General features: G+C 28.1%; 1 protein-coding gene across 2 annotated transcripts in view; it reads left to right on the top strand.

Moving 5' to 3' along the window:
- Positions 1-361: 361 nt before the first annotated feature.
- Positions 362-24637, top strand: part of LOC107452953 (macoilin-1) — a 63146-nt gene continuing 38870 nt past the window's right edge. Inside the window, exon 1 of one of the 2 annotated variants that reach the window (XM_043049647.3) lies at positions 362-832. In XM_043049647.3, the coding sequence (XP_042905581.2) occupies positions 753-832 (80 nt within the window). In that variant the 5' untranslated portion in view covers positions 362-752. The remainder of the gene's footprint in view (positions 833-24637) is intronic. The other variant, XM_071185300.2, reaches the window with a different exon arrangement.

Raw genomic sequence — 24637 nt, 5'->3', positions numbered from 1 at the left:
TCAAAATTAAACCTTAACCTTGACTACCACCAAAACAAAACAATTCGTTCCTTCATGAACACTTGTTTTCTCCAAACACGGTTTCTTAAATATTGTTTTTACAAACTGTAATGGAGAACTATTTTCTTAATTTTAAACAATACAGGAGAAACAAAAACTTGTAATAATAATAATAATATCTTTTATGTTTAGGGAAATCTCTTATGGTTATATTCTATAGAGGATAGATAAAACATTTTCTTTACAGCCAACTTATTTTTTATTGTTTATTTAAAAACATACTAAAGTATTAAATATGAATAAAAATGATAGTTTTTGTTCCACTTTGTAGGTGCGGTGATGGTGTGTTTTCTGATCCACCAATCACAATCTAGTATATTCCTGTTCAAAATGCGCTTGTTTTTTATCAGCATATTTCGATTAATATCAAAATAATTTATTCTTATGAAAATCCAACGTTCTGAAAAAAATTCTTGCGCTAATATGTACATTTCAAAGCAAGAAATTTCGTTTCATTTTTTTTTCTTCACTGTTTTTTAAAAAAAAAATAATCCGAGAAACGGTTCGACTTTTACTCGAAGACTAGTTTCTGACGGATGGTAGCGCATGCGCATATGACGCGAGGTATATGCCCTGAACGAAAACAAACAGTACGCCAAGAATACGGGATTATATTGAATGGAGTTTTAATTTATTGTGAATGTTACCGGTGGTTTAACACAACGATTGGAATATAGGAGTCATCTGGGAATATGAAGCGGCGAAATGCCGATTGTGGAAAAATTAGAAGGCCAGTGAAAAGAACTAAAATTGCAGAGGGCTTGTATGGAAGGTAAGCATCATCTTGTAGGCCTAGCCGTCTATATGACAAATTTTAAAGCATTTCTTTGGCGCGTTTTCATGTCAATATGGATTACATTGTTCTAGATACTATTTAAATCTTTTAAAGTGTTTCTATTTTTTAAATTTTCACTGCAAGCCTTATATAGAGGTGTATACTTTGTATGACACTTATTAACCTGATCAAATTTAAATGTCCTGTCACTTCGGCAAACGGCCACATGTTGAGCTGTCATTATTTGCACTGCAACAAAATGCTTTTATTTGTTAAAAACCGAGTTTAAACGATAGTTAATGTAATAAACACACATGCTAATTATATTTTATATTGTGATTGTCAAAGTTTCATCAAATTGCATTACTTATTCAATGCTGTAGAATTTTGAACTTTTATAAAATTTTATTTTAGGTTTTTAAACTTAGTTAAGTTTTTCTCCTTCAAAAATTGTTTTATTCGGTAATAAAATTTTTAAAATTATTATTACGATTTTTAAAAAATAGCTTTAATTATGGTGTAGAGTTGAATTTATTGAGCAGTGTATACCTATTAGTTGTATAAAAAAAAATGTTTGTCACTTTCATATATTTGTTTTTCTTGCACTCTAACAGTAAGTTTGGAATTATATATCGAATAAAATGAAAATGCTATCTTTTAATAAATTTTTATTTAGAAGATTACTGCTTTATTTGCCATGTATTTTAAACAAAGATTAGCACATGATGACAAAGTTGCAGTATAAATGATTGTTATGGAATCAATATTTAGGATATTAATTTATGTGATAGTCAAAATATTCTTGTTTAAAATTTAAAAAAAATTTTGAGGATTAAAAATTATTTTTTACATTTATACTTAAATGTTTGCATTGCATTAATAAATATTAATAAAAAACAATATTGTTTTTTATTTTTTAAATATTTTACAGAATTGACCAATTTTCACTCACTTTTTCTTTACCTTGCATTCCAAAATTGTTATGCCAATTGCTATTGTTAGAGTGTTAGTTAAGTAATAGTCTAAATTTTATTATTTAAGTTTGCTTAACTTAGTTTGTGACAAGGTTTGTGTTATTTTAACTGACATAGTACCGTAATGTTTAATTACCTGAATCAACAATAATTTTAGATGCACCTTGCTTTTCCACACCGTTCTCAATTAATTCTTCTTAAGCAACCAATTTTAGAGCTACATTATCATAAATTTTGACAAGTTTTGTGCAATTTGTTAACCTATTAATAAGTGATGCATAAATGAAAACGAGTGAAGTATTTTTCGGGAATTGAAAAGGTTCAATCAGTTGCTTAAATTTAAATGATTGGGATGAAGGCTTTTGCTATTTATGTTAACAATCTATTCAGTCTTAAAAATTTATTGAATAATCTTATTTGTTACGAAAAGTGCTTTAAAAGTGTAGATTGATTATAGACTGGCTAAGTGTAGATTGTTTGTTATTTTTTCATTGAATTGAAAATTAAAAAAAGAAAATGCTGGAACATTATGAAACATATAGGTGAATTTATTGCAAACAGAGTTGGCAAGTCTTTTTTGACAGAATAGATTAATCCACGGTTTAAACCGTCCTGTCCAAAACTGTTTTAAACTGCCCAAAACCTTTTTATTCAAATTATGCCACAATTTTAAAAAAAATGTGAAAAATAAAAGGCTGATTTTTTTTTTTTTTTTTTTGAGCTAGAAATAAACTGAAGACAAGTTTTTGTTTTATCAAAAAGTTGTTTATTATTTTTAATATTGTATTATTTATCCTTATTCAAAAACATAATTTATTAGTATTAAAAGCATATTTATTCATATTTAAAGGCATTCACTGTTGTTCAATAAATTGTGGAGCTTCAAAAGTTATAAATATTGTCCTATTATATTATTTTCCTTTAATAAATTAAAGCAAATGAAATAAGAAGTATCAAATATTTATTAATATATGTGATATGTACAATGGTTATATATATATATAATTTTTGCTTTTTACCAATGTTCCAGGTTTTGGACAATTTTAGGCAGTTTAAGACAGTAAAATTCTTGTTCTGTCCTGTCCAAAACCCCAATCCTGATTGAAAAAGAATAAGTTCAGTTGTTTGGATTTTGTGATAAAATTTCTTTGCCTTTATCCTTTCTATTCATTGATTATATACATCTGTCATCATCTATTGGTTCTTAAAATTTTCATTCTAGTGTGTGCCAGTATTTATACTTATTCAAAGAATTAGTTGGAAATGAAAGCAATTGAATTAGGCAAAAATTCATAAATGAAATTTTAGAGAAGAAAGTGAAATTTTAGATTTTTTCCAAGTTTTATTTTCTAATCATTTGTTACTTATCTTTATTATTATTTTTCTAGAGTTTTATTTTATGTGTAATTTTTTTAAATTTTCTAATTTGTAATTTTTAAAAATTTAAAATGTATTTTTTAAAAAAAAAAAATTTAATTTAAAAAGTAATTTAAACTCTAAAAAAAGTAACATGAATTAAAAAATGATTGAATAGACTTTTTTTTTTTATTGAAAAATGTTTAGAAATATATCGTTTTTTGAGCATTTTGAATATGTCTCTGGATTTGTGTAATGGGCTATGTAAGGTGTTTATATTCTTTAGTTAAATATAAGTAGGGTAATACTGGGAGAATTGGGAAAACCTGGATAATACAGGGGGGGAAAAATCACCCAAAATAACAAGGATAATACTGGGAATTTTGAATTTTTCTTTACAAACTGGCAGGGAATTTTGTTTCTTATTTTTATCTTTTAAAAAAATGGTGATAACTCATAGTGCAATCTATGGGATATTTCAGCTATGCTCAACTATTTAATTTACAATGGCATCATTTTCCAGCAATTAAAAATAGTATTGTTAGCCCAATATAGCTCACACAAGAGCACAGTAATTGTATTTCCTCTCAATATATTGTGTATTTAATGTGTACAGGGAAAACACAGGGAATTTTTTTTCTCCAGATTTGAGTGGCTACCCTGTTATAGTCTATTGATTTGGAGAATAGAATTCTATATCTAATACCATGCAACAAAACTTGATAATTGCAATTGTTCTGTAGATATCATCAAAAATAAACAAATCTAATTAATTAAATTATAACCTATGTTGCAAAAAGTTTATTAATTTTACTATACAAATTTAAAATTTTGCATAAAATTATTCAACTTCCATCTAAATATGCAGTGGTATTGCAAGAGGCGACATCTGTGCTTAAGCGGAGCTAGTCTTATTGTTCAATTATTCTAAATCATAATCATTCTAAGTGTAACAAAACTGCAATAGTTATATACTGAGCCGTGATGGCTCAGAGGATATAGCGTTCGCCTTCTAATGAGGTGAACCGGGTTCGAATTCCAGTGGTGGCTGGTAAATATGAATCCGCATTGGGCTTGCACCGACCACAGTGAAATATCCCCAGTGGTTGACATGGGTTAGAGTCCCTTTGCCGTTAGGCTAACCGTGGGAGGTTCCTCTCCATATAATGCAACTGCAGGTTAGTTCCATCGAAAAGTTCTCCACGAAGGCAAATTTGTCCCAATACTTGTTCCAGGAGTTCCTTTATCTGTATTGGATTCAAAATTACAAGGCTACAGAGTTGAATATTAGTCGTAAACATAAAAAATTGGGTCGGCTGTTCAACGAAGGTTATAAATTTTTTAAAAAAAAAATAACGACAGGCACTGAACTTTTTCATTCTTCGCCATAGAAGATGCCGAAATTGTTGCTCATTTAGCGTTACCCAGTGGGCACCTGTGAACCAAAGTCACGGAGGCGAGCAACGTTACACGCCACAAACCCGTTTATAGGGTGGGCCACATTCACTCATTCTCACAACAAAAGACAACACAGAGAGAGAAACATCCATGCCCAGAGCGGGATTCAAACCCGCGGCCATTAGCTCCGCAGTCAGACCGGCTAACCACTCGACCACCTGGCCGGCCGGTTATAAAATAAAATAGTTATATACTGTTAAATTATCAGCCAAATTGAATGGAAATTTTTTAAATTATCATATGTTATGTTAAAATTATCATGTTATTATTTTACAAAACATTGTTAAATGTTTATAAAATTTTATTTAATTTATATTTTAAATACAAAATCTAGTTTTTAAAATGGTCCTAAAAACTTTTAAATTAGCTTGTCACAGTATTTAAATGGGAAGTGGAAATTTGACCTGATTCTTGGGTGATGTAAACCTTGGCTACCATAGTTAAGGAAACTTCGTTAAGTTTTTAATTTAGTTAAGTTTTCAATTATGTATGGTAAAATTTGAGCATGATAAATTGTCATTGTAACTTGGACGTAAATTGTTCTGTAGAAAAATAGGTTTAAATAGTCTTGCAAAGACATTGGTTGTTCTGTCTATATATATTTTTTGCTTTTGGGTATCTGATCTTGTTTTTTTTAGTGATTTATTTCGTGTTATGACACAAAAAATTCAATTATGAGTTCAGATTTGACTTTGGCAAAGACTTTTTTTAATTTGGTTAATACTTTTGTTATTTGGCTATTTTATTGAGTAATAATTTGAAATCCTTAGTGCGGGACCTGTTACTTATATTAGTACATATAATTGCTATCTTTATTTTTTAATAAATCTTGAACTACATTTATTTTAAAGGTTTTAGTTTAAGAGAATTTTCTTAAATAATGTCAAAAAATATAAATTTTTTGACATCTTAAGTTATAGTGCTTATATATTTTAAATTTATTATTTTAGCATTTTTCAAAGTTTATGAAGATCAGTGGTTATGTTGGTTTGCATTATAAAAATGTTTGTTCAAAGAAAATTGTTCTTGTGAAAGGAAAAATTAAAAATAGGTTTAAAAAGATTTATTCCTATTTTACAAATGACTATTTTCAATGTTAACATTCATCCACTTTTCTCTCCAATCCTATTTACAAACCCAGGAATTTATAAGAAACGCTTTTCAGAATTTTAAATAATTGAATATTTTTTGCCTTTTCTTTTTAGTTTCTAAAAAAGACTTGATTATGAAACTTGACTGTGAAAGTCTAAAATTAGTGAATTCCACAACTTCTGAGGAATATAAACATTCTCATTCTCTCTTCTTTTTTTTTAGATCAAAAAGCTTATTTAGTTTTATCTTGAAACTATGAAAAATTTCTTTTGTTAAATTATACAAATAAAACAAAATTTCACCTTTAATAATAAAGAAGTTTTTCATGTAATATTAATCATCTGTAGTTATAAGTTATAGTTTAATTAGCATAACTTAATATTGTGTGTGATATAAGATCTTTTTTTCCAGTGATAAATTAAGAAATCGTTGATGTATTTATTGATAATGCTCTTTTATTACCAAACAATATCTTCCTGATAAAGCGCGAGTAAAAGGTTTAAGTAGTATTTTCTTTTTTAAACATTTGATTGCTTAACGCGAATAATACGAAATTGTGCAATTTTCTACTTAAATATTTATATATTTGAGCTTTTGAAGTTCTTGTGAATTTGTAATCTGACTTCTACAGTTTATAACTAGATATTATTTTAAGTAAGCATCGATTTAAATTTATCTTTAATTTTAGGCGATATAGCTTTTGCCACGCGTTAACATTATTTAACTATTTAAAAGTTTAGCAAAAATTTAGTATCTCCGTAACAATTACTAATCGAATGACAATTTGGTCACACTTTCAAGACGTGTGGCTAAATTGTTGTTTTGAAGCAAAATTATTTTCACTGAAAAGTAATAAGTGGAAACAATTTCTCTTTAAAATAACGAATGTGGAGCTTACAATTGATTGGTAAAATCATTTAACTAATTTTTTTAAGCAAAAAATTTTCTAGGTTCCTTTCTTAATTAAAACTGATTTTTTCTTGTTTTCTTTCTTATAAGAGTTATCTAGTTTTTTTTCTTCTTCCCATTAAATCAGGGCTTAATTTGCTCCCGAAAAAATCCGGATTTCCAGTCTTCTCGCTAACAGTGATCCGGAAGTTTCCGGAGATCGAAGGTCCAGACGTTTCAAAAAAATCATTGACCGCAGAAGTTTCCGGAAATCAAATTTTCAAAGGTGGAACTTAAAAACACAGTTTATTTTATTTGTTTGTAAGGGAGAGCCAGAGATATACTTTATAAGCTTATATTCATGATTAATATTCATTTTTTATCGGTAAATAGTTATAATCATAAACTCAAGAAAGAAAGACATATTTGTAAATTTTAATTACTTCTCCAGGCCATCATAGGTATGTGTAAAATTTTAAAAATATTTTAAGTAAACTAAGGAGAAAAAGGAAAAAAACCTTGTTTAAATTTTTTCTTCTAATTTTTCAATTTAAATTTTTTTTTCTAAGTCAAAAAATTTTCCGGTATTTTGACTTGGGCTCACAATAACCCCTGTTAAATAAAATCTGTAATCGTTCATCTGTTTACCGCTCTATTTCATTTATTTTTCCTTTTAACCACAACATCAAATATTGAATATTTTGTTTAATAGCCGCTCACAAATGAAAAAAAAAGAAGAAACTGAAATCGCTGCCCGGCTCTGTGCTATAACAACTTGTAAGTTTGTGTATGTAACAACTTGAAGTTGGTGCAATGTTCAGTGTAAAATGTAATGTTGTAAAATGTTCAGTGTAATGTTGTGCTAGACATTCACGAATTCATTGGCATCGTTTATTTAGCATAGAGAAACTTAGAGTATAGGAAAACTGAAATGATTTGTTATTCGAAATAAATGAATTATCAAATTTTGTACTCTACAAAGTTTTACTTTAGAATTACTCTGTTGCCCAACAAATTTCTTGATTCATTCTTATTTTATTCCAAACATAAGTGCGGAATATTGAAAATTATAAAACGATTTGGAATGCTTGTTGTACCAAAAATCGTTTGCTTCAAAAAAAATCTACACTTAACAAATACTGCAGCAGTATTATTTAAGTAAAATTTGATAACTTAGTTTAATAATTTGAATCCTGTATTTCATATTTTAATCTTAGGTAGGAAAATACTTAATTACTAAATGATAATGAAAGATAATTATAGATCTAATTTTATCATTATATATCTTTCAAGACTTGAAATATGTTTCCTATATTTAAATTGAAAATTAGCGAAAGATTTGGAAATTTTCCCCTAATAAATTGCTTTTCTAAAAATAAAATACATTAATTAAAAAACGAAGCTAATCAAGACGATTTTCGCTAGTGTAGCGATACTAATTAATCAGTTCAAAATTTTAGATTATTTTAACAATGCTGATCATGCCGAGTCATCTTATAAGTTAATGTTAGGGAATAAAACACTTAAGTGTTTGAATGACAAGGGATGATAATTATAAATCTTATTTTATCGTGGTTGATCTTCTAGGCTTGAAATATATTTTATTCTATAAAGCCAATCTAAATTTGTTTCTTTTACTGTAGATGTCAAGTGAAAGATAATCTTACTGCTCAGTTTGAATTGCATTAATCTCCGAAGAACGACTCAATAATTCTTGTTGTCGAGCCATTTCTTATAAGAAATCCGCTTTTTGTTAATCCTGAATCATGTTAAGAGCGTATGTTTTCTGAGTGAAGTGTGACGTGGCGATTGGTGCGGGTGGCTTGTCATGGATTAATTGTGTCGTCTTAAGTAAAAGAGGACGAGTGCTTAAAAATAAACTACATTCCCTGAAAGAAGAAAATAGTGAAAATATAAGTCGCAGCGGAGCATGCAAAAAGAGTTTTTTTTATTTATTTATTCTAAGGAATGTCCAAATATCCTCACTATGCTCCATTTCCAAATTGTCTATTCTAAAGATTTATTTCCTTCAAAATTCAGATAGGATTTGCTATTATTAATAGCTAGGAGATATTTTTTTACGAATCGGTTCTGTTGCGTTCAACTTTCCTATATGAGTGCCTCTGAAGTCAATGCATTTAAATCAAATTTTTCAAATAAATGTTTTCTGAGTTTCCTAGATTTTAATGGAATAAATTTCGTTTTAATATTATAAGACTTATTGCTTCATTTCATCTAGGAATTTATAATGAAAATATAGTAATGGAGCGTTAACTGAGAGCATCATTAGAAGAACTTTATTTTCATTTTGAAAATTTCATTATTTTAAAATTTTTTTTTTTTGTTATCTGAAGTTAATTGCATTGGCTTCTAAACGACGTAGCTATGTTAAAAGAAAGAAAAATTTTTGGACTTCCCTTATTTTTTTATTATTTTCCTTTTGATTTTATTAATTAAAGTTTGAAGAAATACTATTTTTAAGTTTTCTTTATTAGAAATATCTAGGGTTCTTATGGTATTTTTAAATATTTAATCGAATCATTTAAACAGAGTGACGTTGATTATAATATTGTAATCAATGGTGTTTTATTTATTAAAAAGCTTTTTTTTTAAAAAAAAAAATTCATTTTACTCGAATTGGCTCCGTTAACTGTTCGCAAATCTCCGAAATTGCTTACACAATTCTTTCCAAAACGCTACTTTATCTGTGCTGGATTTCATTTGAATATTTGTTTTCTGAATTTAAATGCATTGGCTTCTAAATGACTTATATTTTTAACGAAAAATTGTCGGACTCTTTTTCTTCAGGATTCCCACGGTCTGGAAATTTTTTAAAGTAATTGCAAAAGTGATATATATCTACATGTTTTAAGCTATCAATAAGTATTTAATTTATGGGAGATATTTATTACACCCATATATATTAAAGTACAAACTAATTTCGTAATTCGCAAGTGAAAGATAAAATTAAGCATTTTTCAGTACAGTAGAAAAATCTAAGCTGCAACTAATTTATTTTTTCTCTGTCCTTTCAAATTTATTTTCATGAATTTGCATTTCTCCTAGATAAATTATTTTATTTCTAACATTTCTTTGTTAAAAATGCTTAGCATTTATAGAATATCCAATAAAATTCTAAAGAGCAGAGATGATTGTGCTCCGGAAAAAATCCGGATATTTCCGGAAATCCAATGTTCAGAAGTTTCCAAGAAATCATCGATCATATTTATGTATTAAAAATCTTGTATATTTTATTTAAAAATATTAGAACTAGAGTTTTATACTTTAATCTCTTTCATTTGTATATATTTTTTCTGATAGAATAAACAATGTAATTGGAGATAAAAGTAAACTTATACATAATTATTAATTTAAATTATGATACATATAATTTATTTAGAATTTTATGTTGGGAAAATGTCACATTTATTTAAATTTATAAAGACATTAATTTTTTGAAATGTGTCATTAATGATTTTATTCAAGAAATTTTCAGGATTTTTGAGTTGGGCTCACAATTGTAAGAGTGTAAATGACTAAAATATTATAATGAGTGTTATTTTTTTTTTATCTCACTTCAAGCACAATTTGAAGGTTTATTAATACTAAAAACAAAAATTAGAGATTTGTGCTATTAAATTAGATTTAGAATCATTAAAATATTCATATTAATGTATGAAATAAAATATTCATATTAATGTATAGAAATTGGAAAATGTCTGAAAATTAAAGAATAGGGCAATTCCATATGTGACGGAATGACATTTTGACTTGCAAAATAACAATTAATTGAAGTTTCCATGTATCTAATTTCAAATAAAAAAAAAAATTTCTCATGCATATCATTATTATTGGCATAATGCACTTCATAAACTAAAAAAACAGGATTTTCTATCTTTTTTACTTTTAATTTTACGAACTTTTTATTTGCGTGACGGAATGACATTTTGGCAACCAAGCTTTTGGCATGCCGCTTAGAACTGGTAGTTTCTGCGAATTTTGCAGCTATTATTTTTCTGAACTATTTTATACTTTTAGTATAATGTGTAAGCAATGTAAAATGTGAATTTGGAAAATTAACCTCAGGCTGGCTTGCAGTTATTTACATCTATTTGCTGTGACGGAATGACCGTGACGGAATGACAAAAAGTTTAGTAGAAGAAAGCCTTCATTTAAAAAATGTTTTATTAATATGTAAATGATAAACAGAATGTAACAGATAAACAGGATTAATATTTATGTAAGAATTAGTAAAAATTTCAACATTTTGAAAATTAGGTTGTCTCTGAAGAGGTTTTATATCTAACTTGCCAATGTCACATCTTATCTTCGTTCTCAGGAAATTTATGCATTATTAAGACATGTGACGGAACGACGTAAAAGAAGTTACTTTTATTTTATATAAACTTAAAATGTTTAAATTTTGTTCTATATGCATATTTTTATCAAAATATTGCAAAAGAAAGATACATTTCTTTTATTTTATAAGTATTTTTCAAGAAAACAATTTGAGCACAAATGTAAACAATTCACTTGTCAGCCATGTGATTACTTTAGAATGCTGCCAGATTCAAAAGATTTAAAATTATCAAAAATGAAACGGAAATATGTAGACTTTGGCTACTTTTGAACATATTTTTAAAATTAAAATATGCAATTCATAAAAAAAAAATTTCGCTTAAAAGTTGACACTTCCGTGGAATTGCCCAATATTTTTTAAAGTTTTAGCAGCAATTTTTTTCCATCATAAATTTAAATTGTTATGCACGACATTTTAATTTGACTTCGTAAGAAGTTTGACCTTCCTGCTCTAAACTGAAATCTATCATCTATCGTTTACGCGTTTCGATTTTGTTACGTGACTGAAAGAATTTGGCAGGTGTGTATTTTGATTGTTATTTCAGCTGCTGTTATTCACATAGACGTCTGTTGACAAATAATCGGGCGGTGCGTTCAACGTACGTAATCACTTTTTTTTTTTTTTGGTAGTTGCTGTAACTTTTTGCATATGCAATACAAAATTTAATAATGTAATTTCTTTACATAAATGCCATTTTTTTTATTCTATTTAAACAGTTGCTTAAGAAAAGATCGGAAAGAATAGAAAAAGGTTCACTACATAATCAGGGGTCTGTCCAGAAATTTTGTGAAAGGTCCGTTTTTGTAAAATTGTGAAAAAATTACTCGTAATTTGTGAATATAAAATAAACATTAAGTCACATTCTTTTAACCAGGGTCCGCTTTTATGAATTTGTGCAAATAGGGTCCGTTATTGCAAAAAAAACTTTTTCAATGAGTTTTTAAAAGTGTAAAGACCATAAAAGATGATGCTCAACACTGTGAAATTATAATTAAAAAAATTTAAATTTAAAAAATAAGCAGTGATTGCAGCTGTTAAATTAGCGATGCAACTTACAAATATTTGGTCTTTAGCCTATACTGCTAAATGCAGAATATTAATTTCGGACGAATAAAGGAAGAAGCGTCTGCCGAAGACAAAATTTAGTTCGTTTACATCATCTGTCTTTCTCCCCCCCCCCTTCCTGGGAAGGGTTTATTCGATTAACAAAACAATAATGAAGATAAATTATTTTGTGAATGGTCCGTTTTTTTGAAAAGATATTTTGAGAAAGGTCCGTTAACGGACCCAAATTTCTTTTAAACAGACCCCTGATAATGAATAAGTTTTTAAGAAGTAAATAATATTTTAAAATTGGTATCCATACTGGGTGTCTTAAAATTTTTGTTTAATTTACCTTATTATTTGCATTTTATTTTTATAAAAAAAGATTTTGGTTCTTTTTGCAGCAAATTTTTAAATCATATTTTGAACTTGGTATTAGGTTATTGTTCTAAAATTGTTATCCAAGTTATATTACTTTCCGGTGTAGCACTTCAGCCCCCCCCCCCAAAAAAAAAAAATTAAGTTCGAAAGAGTCATATTTAGTGAATATAATATGGATCTTATAATACGCACCTTACGTAACATGTACGTTACGTGAAACTTTACGAAGATATATATGCTGCGTATTAAAGTGCATTTGTGCATTCATTCAAAAAGTCTAGACACTATTTTTTCTTTCTTTCTAAAATCCCTTCCTTCGTGTATTCGATGTAAAAAAGTGGTGTTATTTCGTGATTCTTAATTTCGGACGTTTAAAACCGGTACTTATGATCTGCTATGAATCGCAATTTTAAAAAAAGTTAGAGCAATTCCTCCATTTCTAACGCGGGTGACGCATGCAAATCAGTATTATGTTCAAAAAGATTTTTTTTCGTTTTTGTAATGGTATGTCTATGCCTGAAATTCTTTATCGTGAATAGATAAAAAAAATTCTATTCATTTTAATAAATAAAAAAAAAAAGATATTGTTGCTATACAGCAAATCTTATTTTTTTGATTTTTCACTACGTGACGTAGAATATATTATAGTAGAATGTATTTTATTATAGCCAGGGGTCTGTCCAGACATTTTGTAAAAGGTCCGTTTTTCGTGAAATTGTGAAAAAATTACTCACATTCTTCCAACCAGGGTCCGTTTTTATGAATTAGTGCAAATAGGGTCCGTTATTGCAAAAAAAAATTTTTCAAGGAGTTTTTAAATTGTATAGACATACAAGATTATGCTCAACACTGTAAAATTATGATTAAAAAAATTAAATTTTAAAAAATAAACAGTAATTGCTCCTTCTAAATTAGAGATGGAACATACAGATATTTGGTATTTAGCCTATACTGCTGAACGCTGAATATTTATTTCGGACGAATAATGGAAGAATCGTCTGCCGAAGACAAAACTTAATTCGTTTACATCCATCTTTCTTGTTTTCTGCCCTGGAAAGGGTTTATTCGATTAACAAAATAATAATGAAGATTAACAAATTTGTGAAGGGTCCGATTAAAAGAAAAATCATTTTGTGAAGGGTCCGTTTTTAAGTTAAAATATTTTGTGAAGGGTCCGTTTTTATGAAAAGATATTTTGTGAAGGATAGATATTTCGGACCCAAATTTCTTCTAAACAGACCCCTGATAGCCCCTATTAAATTTTTAATATATCCTTTAAGGCTATTTTAAAATTATATATTTGCAGTTATACCGAAGAGTGGATCTTTGTTTATTCGATTTTTATTCAGATTACTGTTTTAAGAATGTAACTAGCTCTAAAATTGCTCTTTTTCTAAAAAAAAAAAAAAAAAATCTGAATCCAAATTTTTCTTCTTAACGCATACGAAATTGTAGCTGCTACATAAAAGCAGCAATTTTAGTAACTTCATATTTTTTGTTCCAACCTTAGAGATCTTTCTCCCCCTCCTTCAGATTTCACACGAAACTTTGATGTGAAAAAGAATTTGTCGCTGCTTCCGAGAGGATGTGCGGAGACTGTGTATCAAAAAATACATAAGGGTGGATAAATGCAGCCGACAGTAGTTCCGGTTTTGCTTAGTTGTGAGTTGATACTCCCAGGAAGCTACAAGAATTGAATTTTTTTTCTTCTCAATTATCACCTTTTTTTTTATATTGGGAGCATCAATACTGAAATTGGATAATTCTATAACACCTGTTTCGCACAAATTAATGTTTTATTTTATAATAGTTTTTTGCTTCTAATGCCTATCACTATCTTCACATTAGGATGTAACTTATATTTAGGATATAGGTAGAGGTGCACAACCTTTTTGAGTGCAGGGCCGTAGGCGTAAGTATAGACTGACATGTTGGCAATTAGAGAAATTTTTATATAAACATCAGTGTTCTAGGCATTAATTTTTTTTTATCAAAGTTATTAATATGTTTGCATGAAATTAAATAATTTTAAACATTAGATTTCGTTTAAAATTAAGGAATGCAAATCAGATTACTTTAAAAAAAAAAAAAAAAACTAAATAAATAAATGCTATACAGTTAATCAAAATCAATGGGAAAAATGACTTGTTTTTAATTACTTGATTTAATACACAAGTTCACTAATCTTGCGGTAAAAAAACTTTAATGGGCACTGAATTAAATTAAAATAAAATCAAATATTCTATTTACTAAAAAAAATTTAAATTAAAAGCTTTAATTAAAGTTTATAGGGTTTAATATGATTTAAATTGAAGCAAAACTATTCTAGCACAAAGTAAGAGTCAATATTTAGTTTTGATCTTACTTCAACTTTCAGACATTTATATTAAGTAACTTTAAAAGGTTTTACAAATTTTTATTTTTTTGAAAGCACTTTTTAATCTACAAAAAAGAATTTTAATTGAATTTTACGAGTAATAATACTTTGTTAAAATATCGGCATCTTCAAAAACACATAATAAAAGCACATCGAGAAGCGTAGCAATAACTTGCAACTGCCGAAAAACGATCGAAAGACCTCTTGGATTAACAATTAAATCAGCACAAATGCAGGACTTCAAATAGTGGTCACATCGAGAAGCGTAGCAATAACTTGCAACTGCCGAAAAACGACCGAAAGACCTCTTGGATTAACAATTAAATCAGCACAAATACAGGACTTCAAATAGCGATCTTTAATGCTCGATTCAAAATAGGCATTTCGTTTAGTATTATTAATATCAGAATTTTCGAAATAACGTGGAAAAGCGTAGCAACAACTGCTGAAAAACGTTAAAAAAGAATCGCCATTCTTAAGTTGAAATCGGCACAGAACAAGCATGTCAAAAATGACAAGTGATTACTGAAATGCGCGATTCGAAGTTCTGCTATAAGAGCGAATTAAAAATGTCCGTATATTCCAAACTATGTAGCAATGCGTAGCAATAAACGTCAAAATAACAATCTAAAAATTAAAATCGGAATTTTTGATAAAATTGGCACAAATAAAGCTCATTATATAGTGGTTATCTAAATTCACGTTCCAATATTCAATTCGTTATGATATATCGTGCTAAAAATATAGAAATTTTAATAACGTGGAGATGTGAGCAATAGCTTCCAAAAAATGATCAAAAGTTATTTCGATTTGCGATGGAGTTTCGATGAAGCATTCGTGTTAAAACGTATTAAAAAGGTCACGATTTTTAAAACCTCGTGGATATTAATGTTTTTTATTTTATTTTATAACCGTCGTTGAACAGTCGATCCAATCTTTTGGGTTTACGGCTAATAATGTTCAATTCCGTAAGTTTGTAACTTTGAACCTAATCCAGAAGACAAAAGCACTCCTGGATCAAGTATTGAGAGAAATATGCCTTCGTGGAGGACTTTTTGTAGAAACTAAACCACGTTTGCGTTGCATGGAGAGGAAAACCACGAAAACTTCACATGGTTAACCTGACGGCAAGGGGACTCTAACCCATGATTCGTCAACTACTGAAATATTTTACGTCAGCGCTGTGGTCAGTTCAAGCCAGATGCGGAATTCGTATCGACCAGCCATCACTGGGATTCGAACCCGGTTCACCTCATTGGAAGGCAAGCGCTCTGTCTCCTGAGCCATCACGGCTCACCTGGATATTAATAGCAATAACTACCACAACAACAATCTACTTGGATTTACGGAGAAAGCTGCTCAAATAAAGAGTATCAAAAGTGTTAACTAAAATTTAAAATTCATATATCGTATATGCGTATGTATTAAAGATATTGGGATTTTAAAAATTATGTGAAATTCCATTGCGATAACTGGTGAAGAAACGATCGAAAAACTGCAGCAATCAATTAAGATCAGACGCTTTAAAAACTTATATATGCATTTCAAAAAAAAAAAAATTTTAAAAACAAATATTATATATTTTTTTTACTATGATCAAGCCCTGCCAAAGACCGTACATCGAGAGCTGCACCCCTTGTGTAGAGGTAAAACTTTAAAATTTTAAATCTCTTCTAATTCTCGATCTTTAAAATTTCAAGTTGATATAAAAGTTGTCATACATTAACCAAAAAATTTCTTAGTGTAAATAAAGAAATATTTAAAGCTTTCTTTCAAATATATATATTTTTATGGTGGGAAGGAGGAGCCAATTAAATTTTTTTAACCATGAATAAGACAAATTATAGCTATCAAGTTCAAAAAATGTAAAGTGTATAATGTAATGTGTTTAGTTGAAAATTTCACACAAACTGTAACATTTTGGTTTCTCGGAATCTACATAAAACCATTTTGGTTCCTCGAAATTTACGTAAAAATCTTTAACCTAAACCTAAAACCCTATACTTTATATCTCTTAAGATAATAGTTGATAAATGCAAACTAAACCTTGCATCTCATATACAAATTTTTCTGTTTATTTACATTCTTAGCTTTTGATTTTTAAATTTGTTTATACTTTACTTACATTTTTTTTTTACTGTGCTACATATTGTGTTTTTCTAAAAAAAATTTCTTCCCTATTCAGGTACGATTGACTATTTTTCATATCAAGTTATAATTATCATATTATTTAATTAACATTCATTGCGTTATACTTAACATATTTTAGAAATTATTTTTAAAAAAAATATCGACCTAGTTAATAAAAAATTTGTGTTATCGTTATAATTGAAAAATTCATCGTATTTTTAAAGACACTTAAGTTTAATCGTAAATATATTTTGAAAACACAAATCGTGTAAGAAGCGTTTAAATTACCATTTTATGTTTATTCTCTACGCCCACGGATTGTCTCAACTCGAGACTATCTTGACCGTTAGACTTAAGTTAGTGGTTTAGTGGGTCACTTTTTTTTCTTTCTTCATTTTAACGGAGTTAAATTTTATTTTTATTACTCTTTATGGGCAGGAAATTATTCAACATTGAACTCCTAGTATTCAGTTTTCTGGGCATGATGTAATATCTCCCACCAGCCCATTTTTTGTTTCTTCTCCACTATTTTACATCTGAAAAGGGAGTTAGTTGACTTACAAGTTTCTTTCAAATTTTCAAGTATTGCGTAAAGATTATTAAGTATTTTTGTGTTTATGAATATAAAGTTTTGACCTTGCTTTTTTTATGTGTGTGAATGTTGGAAGAAAAAGTTTCGTTGCATGTTAAAAAATTTTTTTCTCAATTTAAAAAACTCCTGTAAGTTTTAAAAATCGAACGCTTAGCAATCAAATGTTACCACTGTTATAATACATTGATATTACATTTCTTTTATTGTTTGAGTGACTATAGTTAGGGTTATAAGTTGTCGCAGAGTTTATTTCCGCGAATTATTGTTTTTTCGATAATCACTGAATTTTTCGATTTGCGCATAGTCTCCAACATTTCATGTTTTTGAAAATTTCTTTTTCACTGATAGTGAACAAAAGCATAAGTTTTAAAAACAGAAAAAACTTTTATCTGAGTTTAGTTTCTTGTCGCAGAATTTTTATTAAACTCACTTTTTTTACTTTTTTTATTTTATTATTTTGTAATTTTGGTCAAAATAAGTGAAAAATATTACATTTAGCTTTTTAATAATTTATAATTTATTTACAGTGTAACGGTAACAGCAAGTGTTATTTACAAAAAATTCAGTTCTCGTTTTTCAAATTAGCAAATACTATTCCAGGGTGCGTAGCTTTTTTAAAAAGTGCTTAAATGTGCTTATTTTCGATTTTCGTTTTTTAAAAGCCTTTAAAGGTGCTTTTTTCATTGGGTGTTTTTAAAAAATGCTTAATTTTCTCGATTTCAAAATGAGATTTTTCCTTTACTAATGTTGATTTTCACTTCGAATTAAGCAAAAAGACACAGTTCACATTGTTCTATACAACGTTTTCACAATTAAATCAACTCCAATCTATTTCGGCGTATTGTCTGTCCGTAGTTTATGAAAACTCCATTCGTTTTACATGATTCAAAATTTCATGATTTTTGACAATTGTCAAAAAAAAAAAAAAAAAAAAATGCTAAAAAGTTCTTTGATATGACTGTTAAAACCTTCAATTGTAAGAAAACTTTCCAACTCTGCCTAATTAGATATTTTTTAAAGTGCTTAAAAATACTTTTTGAGTCTGAAAAAGGCTTAAAAGGTGCTTTTTTTTGTTGAATAATTTGGCTACGCACCCTGTATTACTTAAATGTTTGAAAATACTTATTTCTAATGTTTCAAACTATACTTTTGAAATGGTTTCTCCCAAATTTTAATTTGTAAAAAGCTATTTTGTCTTTTATCAAAAACGCCGGGGAAGGACAACATCTCAGGCTTGGATCAGTTGGCTTTTTTTCTTTGTAATTTCTTGATCGATGAAATGTGGAGAATGGTGATATGAATTATTAATATCTCCTACCCGATTTTATACCAACGGTTTGGCGTAAGTTTTTGTCCCGTCTTTTTTTCGATAACTTTATTGATTGGTTGACATTATATAGGCGACCCTTTTATGCATTTAACTGAAATCTAGTCACGAATCTTTTATGATCTCCTTGATCGATAATCTGCCCTATTTTCTTGAGATTGACCGGTTAGTAATTTAGAAAGAATCGGTTGTTATTAATTTTCAATTTAACGATTTATTTGTTACAAAAATGAAAATGTTTTTTGATGTTTTAAGAAAATATTTTCATTTTTCTTAAATGTAATTCAATTATATTCATTATTGAGTTCATTTTTGACTCATTAAGTTTATGTTGTATTTTGAAGTAGACTTTTTAAAAATTTTGTTAGTATTGTTTGTGTTTGGGACATGAAGGAAATTTCAAAGAACCCTTATATATGTACTGTAATTTTTTTATTGCCATTATCTCACTTTCGTGTTTGTAATGATGGAATCTTGCAATCAAAATGTTGACCACTCTCCAACTAGCTAGAATACTCAAATTTCTTCTCTGTTTACTTGATGATAATACTTCCATACTGTAATTCCCGACGTACGTTTTCCACGATAGATTTTTGAGAAATTTTTTTAACAACTATATTTTTTTCCCTTGCTAATAATACAATGCAGAAATAGAATTGCAGAAAGCTGATTATTTTTTTTAACGTTAAACGATTTTATGAAGGATCTGTGTTAAGGTTTCGGCTCGTTTTTTTTTTCTTTCAAAAAAAGAACTTCATTAAAATTTTAATTTTATTTTATCAGGGGCCCATAAATTATAAATTTAAAGTAAAGTTTGAAAACTTATAAAGTGTTTTTTTTTAAAAAAAATAGGGTAAATATGAACTTAAAAACTACTAAGTACCCATGTTCCTAACAGCTCTACAACAAATTATGATGCATAATTTTCAAAATAGGCAATTGCATTATTGATCTAGGAAAGAAAAACTGTTTTGAACTGAAATTTTAAAAAAAAATATATAAATAGAACTAAATATATTGAATTTAATTGAATTTTTAGAGAAAAATTCAAAACATTGTTGAAGCTTAGTATTAAAAATTACAAATTCATACTTAGATTTTAGTTTTAAACACTGATAACATAATACAAAATCTACTTACAAAATTGCAAAGAATTTTATTGTTTTTTTTTTTTTTTTTTTTTTTTTTTGTGTGTGTGTTAGTGTAAAGAAATTCTCTCAAATTCAAAGGTCTTCAGGAAATGCACTTAAAATGTGTGGGGAAAAAAAATCTGAAATGTAAGAAAATACAACAAAAAAATTTTATAATTCGAAAAATATGAATTTTTTGTTTTGTTTTAAGAATATAATTTATTCACATGAATAATAGTTAAATACCTTACATCTAAATTCCCAATTCTGAAACTGGAAGCAAAAAAGAAAAAAATAATTATTTCTCCCATTTTCTAATATTTTATCTGATTCGTTTTCTCATGTTAGAAAAAGCTTATTCTTTATTCCTGAGTAAGTTTAACGGAGGAAAGGAGGTAGGGGGAGTTCGAAAATACGTTCTATTGTGAATTAAATTGCTATTATTAGTTTGTTTTATTAATGGTGTTATCTTACACACACAAAGTATTACACTCAAACGTAACTAGTCAGAGCACCTTTGCCGTCTTAACATTCCTGTATTGATTTTAGAACCCCTTCTGTTGCCATAGCAACCAGATCTAGCTCTTTCTGAGCCGAGGTCATTGCGCTTTCAGTTTAGGGGGGCTAGAGGGTTTTCGGAGAATTTTAATTTTTAAGTTAGTGAAACAATTTAATCTGAGTAATTCATTGTAATTATACCCAATGGAGACTCAAATGTTTTGCATTTTGAAAATGTTCATAAAAATTCTGTACCTTCTTAGGACTATTAATTTAAACATGGGGTTCACATCAGCAATGAAAATTTAGTGTTCCAATAGGACCACCTGGGTATTCATTTAGTGGTCCAAAAACTAATTATGGTAGATAAACTTGAGAAAAAAAATCGAACATTACAATTACATAATTCATGTTATGGTACACATCAAAAATTCTTGCCATCTATAACACCATAAAACTAAATTAGTTTCATTACCCTATAATGATTTAACATTAGTGTTAAAATTAAGTGAAAAAAAACTAAAATATTAATAAATGGATTCAACACAGAGATTAAAATGCTGAATCTAAATAAATAAATAAATGAGGAAAATAGAGAAAGTAAGTAACACAACGTATAAAAAATTATTTAAAACTTAAAATAAAGTAAATTCTAAAAGAGCAAGAAAAATTTTTTTATTGGTGAACAAATATATTGTCAGTACTTCGTGCAAAGTTCGGTACTACGTGTAAATGTGAAAGTTCAACATTTAAATTTTAAAAAAAAATTGTACCAGACCCTTTCAGTTATACTATCTGAATACCACGCTTAGAACGATAAAATTGCACAATAGGACGATAAAATTAGCAAAAAAAAATTTTTTTAATGCATGATATTCAATGCCCAAAAACTTTTTCGTTAAACTATTTTGCAAATTTCAAACATATTTCAAGGCGACAAATTTGTTGCCTTGTATGCATTTAGCATGATTTGTAGAACATTTAGTGACAATTGTTGCTATACTGGCGTGAACCCTATTTATACGCGTCTGAGGAGAGACTTTTTTTTCTTCTTATTAATTTTAGCTGCGGGCTAGTCTCATCGGTGTCTAACACATAATGTAAACATCTGATTCTATAAAAGAGATATTTTTCTTCATATTTATTTGAGATAATTGCTATAAAACTCTGTATTTCACTCGGGGGAACACTATACTAACGGTGTAAAAATTGTGTATTTAAAAAAAAAAAATTGGGTTAGCTTATTTGCACATATTTATTACAAATAAAGGCAATATAACGTTATTAATATGATTTATATATTTTATCCAAAATTCTTATTAACTTTTTCCTCTTTAGTGAATGTCCTTTTTTTGTGTTACTCTCAAATTCTATAATGAGATAAGGGTTTTAAAAAAAAGTGTACCTTTAATAACTTCTTATCTAATGATCAGATTTTTCACACATTCAAGGTAGATATTTATTGTTCAAAGTGCTAACTTCACGTATCCTTAGTAATTAGATCTAAATATTAATTAAATTTTGAAATTATTCTCGTAAACGTATTTTCTCCAGTTAAACCTTATCTCCTCCTCCAAAATTTGATCTGTGACCCTCAAATTAAAGGGGAGGGTCGGACTACAAAGGTCATGGGTGGGAAGCCACAATCTGGAAGTAAATAAAATAGATCTGGAGATCGGTTCAAATGTTTTCTCTTCCCTTGATGTTAATTTAATTTTTTGTGCATTTCGCAGTTGAACTGTTTTATTGGATCAAACATTTTATTTCATATAATTATTAAACTGGTTTAATTTATAAAAAATCAGTGTCAGAATAAATTTTTATCAATATTTAATATAATAATAGAGCGACAGGAACCTGGCTGGAACTCTAAAATTTCGCGCGCCTTAGCAAGTTCACTCTCCTAGGGATGGCATTTCCTATTAGACAAGTTGCTTTAGAACTCAGCATGAAAATATATTTATACTAATTTAAGATCAAATATGAAGGATAATTTATTAGATTTTATTCTTTTCTTAAGGATGAATAAATACCTCAACTGTGATTTAAAATAAATTTGTATTTTCTGTGATGAATTGGTGATTGTTATTTTTTTAAAGTTCATTTTTAAAATAAAAATTTTAAAGTAAATATTTCGAATTCTAATCTTAAACTCAAAAGCGCTCAAAAATATATAATAAAATTGTTTTAGCTTATTATCTGGGAGCAGAGCTGGAGCATCAAAAATTTTTCGGCTCCTGGTTCCTGAATGACAAGGTTTACTAATTTTTACATAATTTAAAACTATATTTTCAAGTGCAGAAAAAGACTAAATAGAATCGCATACTTTAAACTTAATTTTTTTTTTTTTACACATTATGTTTAATAGTAAAAAATATTAAATTTTTAAAAATCATTTTTTACATGAGATAGTTATCTTTGCATAAACTAGTTATTCATAGTATAGAAAAAAGGATCTAATTCGCTTAAATAGTTATAGTGAAATACTATATATTAGTATTAATGGTCCGAACATTTCTTCGCTGATATGACTTAACTATTAAAACCATATTTCCCAAATTGTGGCTACTTCTCTTCACTCTATATTTTCAGATTTGGAATTCAAATCAGGTATAAAAATGTACGTTTTATTCAGGGACAGTATTTTTCTTTTCTTTATCTTTTTGTGTAACCAGTATTCTTCAATCATCGGTCGCCAAAATCATAGATGGCTCCCAAAATTTAATTGAAATTTAACATAAAAATAAAAAAAAACTTGTTGCATCGCTTTGATATTCTGCAATTCATAGCATGTCATTAACACCTAGAAATTTTCCAGTTAGACCCCTAGTTGAAATTTCAATTTTAAAAAAAGTAATTAAAATCGGGCTATTGCAGACGTAGCATATTGTGTTAAATACATGATTCCCAGTTTTTACTTTTTGAAAACATTTTAAACTCAGGAAAGTCGCTTAAAATTGGAGTATGTGTAAATTGATACGAAAATTTATTTTCACAAACTTTTATTAAACGGCTCGATTTTTTTTCCAAACTGAGTTAATTGGATTTAAAGTCTGCTGATATAAAATTCTTAATTTATGAAATTATGGATTAATTGGATTTAAAGTCTGCAGATATAAAATTCTTAATTTATGAAATTGCCCCAATTACGCAGATTAATAACATTAATTTTAATCGTTCAATAAATTTTAATACTGTTTAATTAATATTACAAGTATGGTCCGACAAAAACTCCTTTTTCTTCCGAAAGATAGCAAAACGTCTAAATTGTCCCAAAATGTTAATAAGTTATAACATACTAATTTTTCAGTATTTCATTAATTTTATAACTGCGCTACCATCGCGTTCATTTATTATCATTAATTTACAAAGTGATGTTCATTTAAACTTAATTTTCTTAATTCCTGCGATTTATTTACTACATTCTAGGGAATCTGTAACTTTTTTCTTCTGTCAAAATGGGGTTTATAAACAATGCCGCGTCGTTGCCTCGCCAGACGAATGATATTTACAGTACTTAAGTAGTCGAATAATTAACGTTCCAGACAGAGATGCTAGTTGATTGCCAACATATTTAAAGTTCTACACATTGTTTACAGAAACAATTGTCCTTTTCTTGTATATTTATTTAGTAATTCAATTATTTGCACGGGCGATTTATTAGCCTAATACATTTTGACTAAATGTATTTTGTAATACGAGTACTACTCTTTATTATGTTTTATTACTTTGATGTATGGTATTTACTCTTTCCGCAAGTGCTCTAGTTTTTTGTAACTACTTTTACTCTAATTATTTTATTAATAATAGTCGTCTGATGCTTTTGTTGATAGTTCGGTATACTTTCGTGGCTTCATTGTCTAACTGCTTTCTGTGTCCAATCAATATTTGTAATTAAAAAAAATAAGTACAAAATAACAATTTCAAATTATAAAAGAGAGAAAATTGTGATGGTATTCAGGGGTCTGTTTAGAAGAAATTTGGGTCCGTTAACGGACCCTTCACGAAATATTTTAACTTAAAAACGGACCCTTCACAAAATAATTTATCTTTTAATCGGACCCTTCACAAATTTGTTTATCTTCATTATTGTTTTGTTAATCGAATAAACCTTTCCCAGGAAGGGGGGGGGGGAAGACAGATGTAAACGAACTAAATTTTGTCTTCGGCAGACGTTTCTTCCTTTATTCGTCCG

Source organism: Parasteatoda tepidariorum, chromosome 5 (genome assembly GCF_982258835.1).
Source record: "Parasteatoda tepidariorum strain Cologne lab strain chromosome 5, Ptep-v5.0, whole genome shotgun sequence".
Classification (NCBI taxonomy): Eukaryota; Metazoa; Arthropoda; class Arachnida; order Araneae; family Theridiidae; genus Parasteatoda; species Parasteatoda tepidariorum.
This window is presented reverse-complemented; position numbering and strand designations above follow the sequence as displayed.